The sequence below is a fragment of the Chlorella variabilis genome (assembly GCF_000147415.1).
Source record: "Chlorella variabilis unplaced genomic scaffold CHLNCscaffold_30, whole genome shotgun sequence".
In the NCBI taxonomy this organism is placed as follows: domain Eukaryota; kingdom Viridiplantae; phylum Chlorophyta; class Trebouxiophyceae; order Chlorellales; family Chlorellaceae; genus Chlorella; species Chlorella variabilis.
Genome location: NW_005435058.1, coordinates 369,326 through 378,612, shown reverse-complemented (window position 1 = coordinate 378,612; position 9,287 = coordinate 369,326). Strand labels below are relative to the sequence as shown.

Here is a 9,287-nt window from a genome sequence, read left to right as displayed (position 1 = left end):
AATAGTGCGCCTTTCCCTGCTTTTCTAGTGACCTAGCGTTCCGCACTGCCGTTTGGCCAGCCCATGCTCCCGTACCGTTGCGTTTCTCCCCAATGCGCCATGCCACTTTGCCAGTCATACACACGTTTCGATGCGTGCCCTGTCAGCTGCTTGCGTTGCATGTCGCCTTGCTCCACCCCTGTTTTATTGCTTTCTCTGCTTTCGCCCGGTTCCCGTCCCGTTTCGGCGGGGAGTCTATGTTGCAAGCTAGTTCTTGCTTTACCAGACTTTAAGCCCACACAAGCAACAGCAGCGAGGCCAGGGCTAAGGCAGCCAGGAGATGGGCGGCGATCGCGGCGGGGCCGGCCAGGAGGCGACACTGCGAGGAATCGTCCTCTACCATGCGTACCGGTGCGTGTGCAGCAGGCACAGGCCGCGACAGGTAACCAGGGAGAAAACGAACTGGTCAGCGGTAGCCTGGAGATGTTAACACGGGTCCAGAGGGCAGGGGATCAAAAGGACTTAAAATCGACATGCCGCATTCGATTGGAGGAGAGTGGGAGTGGAGAGCGACTATAGGCCAAGTCGGTGCCCAGGTGGCACATGGTTTTGCTGCTCATATGGCGTCGTCCCTCTATGATCACCAAAGTAAGCAAGTGACGGACATCATTTACAGCGGCCCCGGAAGAAGCGCTGCTCTGCAAAATGTCTCTCTGACATTTTGGGCAGCCCGTTTGGCCGGTGGAGGACTCACTGGCGCCGACTCCCATCTTGCAGAGCCCCACGAAGGCTGTCGAGGTGTGATCGCGTCTTGCATGGAGCCGATTGCGGCTGCATAGCTGCCTGTCTGCAGCCCCCGTTCGACTCGCTGCACCATGTACATCCATGGCCGCGCTGGGGTCGATCTGTGCAGCCAGCGGCGCGCCAAGCGGCGCTGACAAAGTGGCCGCCACCGCCCCGCCGCCCACTGCCGCCGCCGCTTGTTGTACAGGGCGCCGCCCTCAAAGTCTGAATGGAGGCGACGCCCGAGGGCCTGGCGGCCGCTGCTGCCGCCAGAGAGGCACTCAAATCCAAGAAGCGCAGCCTAGAGGTGGGTGTCGAGGAGGTGTTGCTTGAGGAAAGCAACGGCGTTGGCGGTGTCCTGCCAACTCCTCACTGCCGCTCCAGGTGCAACCCTGCCTGCCTACCCCTGCAGCAGCAGCAGGAGCAGGCCGCCGCGGCTGAGGCAGCTGCCAAGAAGCCGCAGCCGGAACGGCCGCCGCCGTCGTGCACGCATGAGGTTGCGGTACCGCCAGGCTACGACATGGCAGCTGCCGAGAAGGAGCAGGGCCTCGACCCCGCGCTCCATGGTGCGCCGCCTGTACCGTCTTGCCACCATGCCACGTTCAGACAACCGTAGCTGGCGCCGCCGCTGCCGCAGCTCCCTTGAGCCTGCTTCGCCCTGCCTTGCCCCTCTTAAGCAGAACACACCCCTGCCCCGCCCTCCACTGCAGGCACAATCGAGGCGCCGAGATGGGGTGGCCCACTGGCCAAGCAGTACCCTTTCGTACTGGACCCCTTCCAGACAGCCGCCATCGCATGCATCGAGCGTCGCGAGTCGGTGCTGGTGGCCGCCCACACCTCGGGTGCGGCTGGCCTTCTTTCCTCCTTCCCATCTGGGTGCTTGTGTGCTTGGAGGGAAAGGCTGGGGCAGCCTGGCTGCCCGCAAGGGCGCGGGTCGCATGGCGCGTTGGACGACCGCGTCGCACCTCGGCGCGCCTTCCAGCGGCAGTCGCTGGGCTGCAGCTGCAAGGCTGGCTGCTCGGCCCGCCCACCCTGGCCGGCGCCCTTGCATGCGCTGCAGCCGGAAAGACGGTGGTTGCCGAATACGCGATTGCCAAGGCGTTTGCGCAGGTGGGGGCGGCAGCCGGCTGGTCCGCTGCGCCATGCATGCAGCCCTCCGGGTGACCCCGGCACCCTGCATGCCTCCCCTCTGCTGCGCTGCCGCCTCTCGATGCGTGCAGGTAGGGGCAGCCCGGGGCATGCCCCTCCCCTCCGCTGCTCTGGCGGAGCCTCCACGCGCCATGCGGTTCCCCTTCCTCACCACACACACACACGCACACACACACACGCGCGGCGTGCAGGACGGGCAGCGCGTGGTGTACACCTCCCCTCTCAAGGCCTTGTCCAACCAAAAGTACCGGGAGCTGGCGGAGGAGTTTGGGGACGTGGGCCTGATGACGGGTGGGGTGGGAGGGGGGTGGGGCTGTGGGTGCATGCTCGTGCATGCCTGCCTGGGGGCGCGGGCCTGATGGCGGGCGGGTGCCACAACTGAACTCTTACCCTGTTGGGATGCGGGGTGAGCGGGCGGGACGCATGTGCCCCGACCCGCAGCCGAGCACCCGCTGCCCTCCCCGCCCGGACCCCCCCTCCCTCTCCAGGCGACGTGACCCTGAACCCCACCGCGCGCTGCATCGTCATGACCACCGAAATCCTGCGCTCGATGATCTACCGCGCCTCAGAGTTCCTCAGGTGACAGCTGTCGACAGCTGGCCCACGGGCAGGAGGAGGGCGGCTCCCGCAGCCGCACCCCCGCACCGTGTCGCACGTTGCCTTGTGGGCGGGCACACAGCAGACACAACTGTCGTACAAAGGCATGCGCATGCGCGTGCGCATGCCGTGCCGTGCTGCGCGCATCCGTGCTCACGCCGCGCACACTGCCACGTCACCGCCCCGCCACAACCGTGCGGTACCGCTGCAGGGACATTGCGTGGGTGGTGTTTGACGAGGTGCACTACATGCAGGACCGGGAGCGGGGCGTGGTGAGCCCCCGCTGTGGCTGGCCTGCGTTGATTCCCCTCTGTGTGGCGCGCGTGTGCGCGCGCGAGCTTTGCTTTTGCATGCAATGCCTTGCTGCTGTGTGTTTCGCTCCCAGCCTGGTTTGCATGTTTGATACAAGCCGTGCTTTGTGCTGCCGGCAAGCGCTGTCGTTGCCTCGACACGCCGCACGCGCCCGTTGTGCGGAGGCCCCCACGCCTCGCCTTCCCTTAAACCATGCTGCCCTCCCTGGTGTGGTGCAGGTGTGGGAGGAAACGATGATCTTCATGCCCAAGACAAGCCGCATGGTGTTCCTGAGGTGGGGGGACAGGCAGTACAGTAGTGCAGTACAGCCATGCAGTAGAGTGCTGGTGCCAGTGCACTACGGCTGCCGCGCCGCCGGTCTCGTGCCTGGCTGCCGCCGCCTGCTGCCGCTGGCTGCTGCCGCCCGCTGGCGCCAGCCTGCCACCCGAGCCGGGCTGGCTGGTCTTCCTGCCCGCCACCCCTACCCCACCCAGCGTGCCTCTCTCCTCCCCCTGCCCCACCGTCGTATTGCCTCGTTCCTCCCCCTCCCTCTCCCCGCAGCGCCACCCTGCCCAACGCCTTTGAGTTTGCCCAGTGGGTGTCCTACCTCCACACCCAGCCCTGCCACGTCGTCTACACAGGCGCGCCGGGTGCTGCTGGCTGACCTTCAACACTTTGGTAGAAAGAAAGGACGGAACGTGTCGTGCCGCTGGCAGCTGGAGCGGGCCGGCGGCGTCCATCCAGCCCCCTCCCCTCTATGCCGCTTCCCCCTCCCCTCTGCTGCCGCTACCGGTTGCTCGCCGGCCAACCGCCCTGCCGCGCCCGCCGCGCCTGCCGCAGACTACCGCCCCACCCCGCTGCTGCACTATGCTTTCCCTTCCGGCGGCAAGGGCCTGTACCTGGTGGGTGCTGCTCAGTGCGGGGAAGAAAGCACGTGGGCGCTGCTTTGTGCGAGGAAGAAAGCGCATGTTCCTGAGCGGGCGGCTGCTGGTGCTGACCACACCTGTCCGACTGCGACGACTCACCTTTGCCCGGCGTCCCGCGCTTTCCTCCCCGCCTGGCTTGCCTCAGTTGGTGGATGAGCGGGGCAACTTCCGAGACGAAAATTTCGCCAAGCTGCGGCGGGTGGGTGCTGCCGGGCGGCGCCTGCGTCTGCCGGCAGCCTTGAATTGGCGGCGGTCCTGCCCTTATATCCCACTATCTCCCTTTGTTAGGATGCCCTCCTGCACCATGCATCATTAGGGGGTGTGCGCGTATATGTGTGCCGCCGCCGCAGACGTTTGGATTGTCAGATACCGGCACCGAGGAGGCCGTGCCCGCTCCCTCAGGCAGCGGGCAGCGCAGCGACCGGCGAGACGGCGGCGGCGGCGGCGGCGGCGGGCGCGGCGGGCGCGGCGGCGGGCGCGGCGGCGACCAGGGTGCGCCGCCCGGCCCTCCTGCTGCCGACGGCGTCGGCCCTGCTCGCTGTGCTGTGCTGCGCTTGACATAGCGTAGTGCTCTGCTGCATCAGCCTGCCAACCTGCCCCTGCACCCTGCCTCCCTGGCACTACATCTCTCTCTGCAGACCGCCGCAAGTCGGGCGGGCGCGGCTTCGGTGGGGAAGGAAAGGACGGCAAGCAGCAGGGCCCCAGCACCAGCGAGGACCTGCAGAAGCTTGTCAAACTCATAAAGGACAGGAGCTATGAGCCGGCCATCGTGTTCAGCTTCAGCCGCAGGTGAGAGCCGGGCAGCGCCGCTCGCAGCCTCACTCCCCGCTTTCCAGCAGGGAGGCGAGGTGTGCCGGCTGGTGCCCAACGCTCTGCTGCCTGCCTGCCTGCCTGCCTGGCTGCCATGCACTGATGTGCAGGTGGGCCGTGGCCGGTCGCCGGGCACACCCCACAGAGAGCTGCTGTGCCCTCCTCGCACTCACCTCTGCCTTCCTTGCTGGACCCTCTTTTCTTTCTTTCTTCCTTCCTACTTTCTTCCTCCCTGCTTTCTTCCAGGGAGTGCGAGCTGTACGCCAACGATCTCTTCAAGAAGGCCAAGGTTGACTTCAACACGCAGGCGAGTGCTGCGCCAGAGCTGCGCGGCCGCCTGTGGAGCCTGTTTGAGCGCCTGGCCTAGCAGGAAGCTCCCTCCGCTCTGCTTCTGCTCTGCTCGAGCTGGATTCACTGGTAACAGAAAGCAGTGGGTTCTCATCCGGTCCTGGCGGTCGACCCGTGGGCCGATCGCCCCCTTGCCCTGCGGGCGTTTCACCGGCCCTGCCACATCCTTTTGCAGGAGGAGAAGGATGCTGTGGCCGAGGTGTTCAATTCTGCGATCCAGGTAAGAAAGAAGTAAGAAAGAACCGACGGAAACGTAGCCGCGCCCACAAGCGTGTGCACCTGCCGATGGCGCGGTTGGCAATGCCTGCCGGCATCAATCGCCCTACTGAGTCTCTCAGACAGCCCTCTGTGCGCCACGCGCATACGCTCAGCGCCCCTCGCTGCGCCGCGCCCTCTGCCCTGCCCCCCCTGCAGTGCCTCAAGGAGGAGGACCGCTCCCTGCCCTTCATCACAGCCATGCTGGCCATGCTGCAGGCGGGCATCGGCGTGCACCACAGCGGTGCGCCGCGGCCCGCCTGTCCGCCTGCCAGCCCTGCCCCTGCCTCTACCTGCCAGCCACAGCTGTGCATGCACCCACCCCAAGCCTTCAACCTGCCCACGTGCCACTGCAACCCTTGTCTCTCCGCCGCACACTCGCTCACTATTGTGCAGGCCTGCTGCCTATCCTCAAAGAGCTTGTGGAGATCCTTTTTGGGGAGCAGCTGATCAAGGTGGGACTGGCTGGAGGCCAGGCGCCTCTGCCGGACGCTGCTGCTGGTGCTGCCGCTGCTGGGTGAAACAAGCTCGCCAAACGCCCCCCTCCCCAAACCCCCACCTCCTCCCCCACACGGTTCCCTTTGCTCTCGTCACTCACCTGCATCATTCTGTCCTGTCTTCCTCCCCCACCCACCCAGCTCTCTGCCTTCCCTCCCGCACTCACTCACTCACCTGCATCACTCTGTCCTGCGTTTCTTACATTGCTGCGCACCTCCCTGCCTTCCCTCCCGCAGTGCCTGTTCAGCACCGAGACCTTCGCCATGGGCCTCAACATGCCCGCCAGGACCTGCGTCTTCACCGCTCTGCGCAAGTGGGACGGCGAGGAGAACAGGTGGGGCCTCAGCCCAGCCGGGAGTGGGCAGGCTCGCCTGCCTGATAGCAGCAGGCGGGGTTGGGAGGATGGGAGGCAGGCGAGCGAAGCTTGTGTGTGTGTGTGAGCAGGGTAGCCAGTAGGCTCTGCTGCTGCACGCTTGGCCTTGCCCACGGCTGCCTGCCTAAGCGGCGCGGGTGGCCCGGTGGCGGTACCGCTGCAGGTGGATAGGCAGCGGCGAGTACATCCAGATGAGCGGGCGGGCAGGTGCGCGGCAGCCGCCTGCCTCGCTGTGAGCCTGTTGGCGACTGTCCAAGAACAAGGCTCCGCCGAGCTGCGCCGCAAACCGTTGTCACGCCCTAGCTTCGGAAGTTCCTGCTTCACACCTTGCTTGGCCTTCTTTAGAAATTCCGGTGTACACCACGCGTTGCCTTGCCGCAGGGCGGCGCGGCAAGGACGACAGGGGGCTGGTGTTCCTGATGGTGGACGGCGCCCTGGACGAGCCCACTGCCAAGTGAGCTGCTGCACAGGAGTCGGGGAGCCGCCCCAGTTCCAATGCCTCCCTCGCCCGTGCGCGTGCTGCCCCTTTCGCCTGCGCGGCGTCTGCCCCACCCTGGCTGTGCTGTGGCGGCGCCCCGTCGGGTCCTGAACCCACACACAACACTCGCTGTCGCTCCATCCGCAGCGAGGTTGTCCGGCTGTCCGCATGTTGTGTGCCTGACGCGGTGTGCCCCCCCTGCCTGCCTGCCAGGTCCATGATGCAGGGCAAGGCCAGCCCGCTGCTTTCCAGCTTCAAGCTTTCGTACTATACCGTGCTCAATCTGATGCGGCGCCTGGAGGACACGGGTGCGTGTGGGTGCCCCTGGTACCGCCCCTGGTACCGCGCTTAATCTGCAACTGCCTGCCGCCCAGGCTGTGCTTGCCACCCCGTAGTGCCGTTTTGTCGACCAGTAAAGCTGATATGGGCGCCGGCGCAGGCTGCATGCGCCGCTGCCGCCGCTCCTGCGGGCGCCTGCTGTGCTCCTGCTGCGTTCATGCTGTGCCTGCTGTTCTGTGCATTCATGCTTTCCTCCACGCTGCGCCACGCTGTGCAGAGTACGACATGGAGTATGTTATCGGCAAGTCGTTCAGCCAGGTGTGTGTGTGGGGGGGGGGGATGTGTCTGTGTGTGAGGGAGTGTGCAGCTGCTGGAGCCGCCCACCTGCTGCCTGCCGGCTGCGCTGTGACAGCCGGTGGCGCGGCAAGTCGCGCCAGCTCCCTCCCTTCCCGCCTGCACCTCCCTGCCTGCTCCCTAACCGCAACACACACACCTTCTGTGAGCCAAGCCCGCCTGCACTTTCTTCCTCCCCTGCAGTTCCAGCACGAGAGGCAGCTGCCGCAGCTCGAGAGCCGGCTCAAGGCGATTGAGAGCGGTGGGTGACAGAGGGGTATCGATGCCGGTGAACGGGTGGCACCCCGCCCGGCCTGCTCCTGGCGGCGGCCCAATGCCGACAGCCTTCCTTAAGGCTGCTGCTGCCGCGCCGCCACGCCCGCTCCCTGCCTGGTCACGGCGGCTGGGGCGCGGGCCGAGGTCCCTTTCCTTTCCTGCCGCCGTCTGCCGTGCTGCCTCCCTCCACACACGTACACTTCCCTGCCTTCCCTGCCTGCCTGCAGAATCGACGGCCATCACAGCAGCCACCGACGCGGCGGCAGAGGAGTACAGCGCCGGCAAGCAGGACCTGGAGGAGCAGCTGGCGGTGGTGCGGGCGGCCATGCAGCAGCCGCAGCACTGCGTGCACTTTTTGCGCCCGGGGCGCATCGTGCGGGTGACGGAAGGTGGGCCAGGCAGAGGAGAATGAAGAAAGCATAAGGCCCCTAGCCTCGAATCGGCCGTGAATCGCCCTGCCTGGCGAGGGGCGCGGCACAGCGAGCTGTGCTGCCCACCCCGCTGCCGGGCTGGGCCGCCACGCGGTTGTTGCATTGCCATTGCCGCTGCTGCATTATCTGCGCTGCTGAGCGTGGCCGCCCAGTGTCCCTTTTTCCACCGCCGCCGCCGGCCGCCTCCTTGCCTGCAGGCGCGCGGCAGTGGGGCTTTGGCGTGGTGGTCTCCGCCTTCCGCAAGCAGCCGCAGGAGCGGCAGGGGGTATCCGAGGCGGCGGCGGCGGCATACGTGGTTGACACCCTGCTGTGCTGCGCCGCTCCCTCTGGTGCAAACGGCGGCAGCAACGGCGGCGGCGGTGAGCCCACGCCGGCGGACCTGGCGGCAGAGAATGCGGAGATGCAGGTGGGCTGGTGCGGTACATCAACAGTACCACATGCTGCGTGGCGCTGCCATGACACCACCGGTCGCTTGCCGCGTGGCTGAGCGCCCCCTTTTCAGACATGCCAGAGGTTCAGTCGCCATATCTGCCTACTTTCCGTGTTTGCTTTCCGTGTTTGCTTTCTTTCTTTCTTTTTGATTTCCGGCGTTCTTCCTTTCCACCCCGTCGCCAGGTAATCCCCGTGCCCCTGCCCCTCATCACCGAGATCTGCACACTGCGCATCTCCATACCGGGAGACCTGCGGCCTGCAGAGTCGCGCAAAGCGGGTGGGGTCTGCTTGCCGCCAGCTGCTGGTGATGGTTGGTGCTGCTTGTTGGGGCTGGTAGTGGTGGTGTTGGTGTGGTGGTGGCGCTGCTGCTGCTGCAGCTGCCCCTGCTCCCAGACTGCCCGACTGCCTGCCTGCCCGCCTGCTTGCCTGCCTGCCTGCCTGCCTGCCTGCCTGCCTGGCCCTGCAGTGCTGCTGACGCTGCGGGAGCTGTCCCTGAAGTATGCTGGGGGGCAGCTGCCGCTGCTGGACCCGGTAGCAGACATGGGGGTGCAGGACGGCAAGGTGGGCTACTTTTATATTTTATATACAAGCTTTACATTAAAGTTTTTTATAGTTTTGGGGGGTGCTTTTGGTGGTAGCTGGCAGACATGGGGGTGCAGGACGGCAAGGTGGGCTGGCGGGGGTGCCCGGCTGGTGGGGCTCGTGTGGTGCCCGGCTGGCTGGCTTCGTATGTGCTTCGGGGCGGGCTTGCTTCGTATCTGCTTCTGATGTGAGGCAGGCTGGCTGTTTGTCTGTTCCTTCGGCGACTCTCCTGCCGGGACCTCCAGGGAGGTCCTGGTAAAGCCCGTCTGCAGTGGCGTCTCTGTTGGGTTGTTGGGGGGGAAGAGAGGGCTGGTGAGCAGACCCTCATCCTACGCGCCGCCGCCACGCCGCAGGTGGCTGCCGCGCTGGATGCGGCGGCGGCGATACGGCGGCGGCTGGCCGGCAACCCGCTGTGGCAGGTGGGGGGATGGGGTGGGGGTGGGGCTGGGTTTTTTCATGGCTTGTGT

The 9,287-nt window shown here is 66.0% G+C and overlaps 1 protein-coding gene across 1 annotated transcript in view; it reads left to right on the top strand.

Annotated features, from left to right (window-relative positions):
• Positions 1-1,441: 1,441 nt before the first annotated feature.
• CHLNCDRAFT_28067 (hypothetical protein) overlaps positions 1,442-9,287 on the top strand; it is a gene marked incomplete at both ends in the record, with an annotated part of 10,430 nt that continues 2,584 nt past the window's right edge. Inside the window, 25 exons of the mRNA XM_005843463.1 lie at positions 1,442-1,604; positions 1,823-1,872; positions 2,103-2,202; positions 2,400-2,490; positions 2,720-2,780; positions 3,039-3,094; positions 3,361-3,449; positions 3,640-3,701; positions 3,871-3,949; positions 4,364-4,514; positions 4,782-4,824; positions 5,059-5,103; positions 5,298-5,382; positions 5,535-5,593; positions 5,873-5,970; positions 6,173-6,216; positions 6,391-6,463; positions 6,701-6,795; positions 7,044-7,084; positions 7,304-7,361; positions 7,603-7,764; positions 8,004-8,212; positions 8,422-8,515; positions 8,705-8,799; positions 9,174-9,239. Coding sequence (XP_005843525.1) covers positions 1,442-1,604; positions 1,823-1,872; positions 2,103-2,202; positions 2,400-2,490; positions 2,720-2,780; positions 3,039-3,094; positions 3,361-3,449; positions 3,640-3,701; positions 3,871-3,949; positions 4,364-4,514; positions 4,782-4,824; positions 5,059-5,103; positions 5,298-5,382; positions 5,535-5,593; positions 5,873-5,970; positions 6,173-6,216; positions 6,391-6,463; positions 6,701-6,795; positions 7,044-7,084; positions 7,304-7,361; positions 7,603-7,764; positions 8,004-8,212; positions 8,422-8,515; positions 8,705-8,799; positions 9,174-9,239 — 2,169 coding nt within the window. The remainder of the gene's footprint in view (positions 1,605-1,822; positions 1,873-2,102; positions 2,203-2,399; positions 2,491-2,719; positions 2,781-3,038; positions 3,095-3,360; positions 3,450-3,639; positions 3,702-3,870; positions 3,950-4,363; positions 4,515-4,781; positions 4,825-5,058; positions 5,104-5,297; positions 5,383-5,534; positions 5,594-5,872; positions 5,971-6,172; positions 6,217-6,390; positions 6,464-6,700; positions 6,796-7,043; positions 7,085-7,303; positions 7,362-7,602; positions 7,765-8,003; positions 8,213-8,421; positions 8,516-8,704; positions 8,800-9,173; positions 9,240-9,287) is intronic.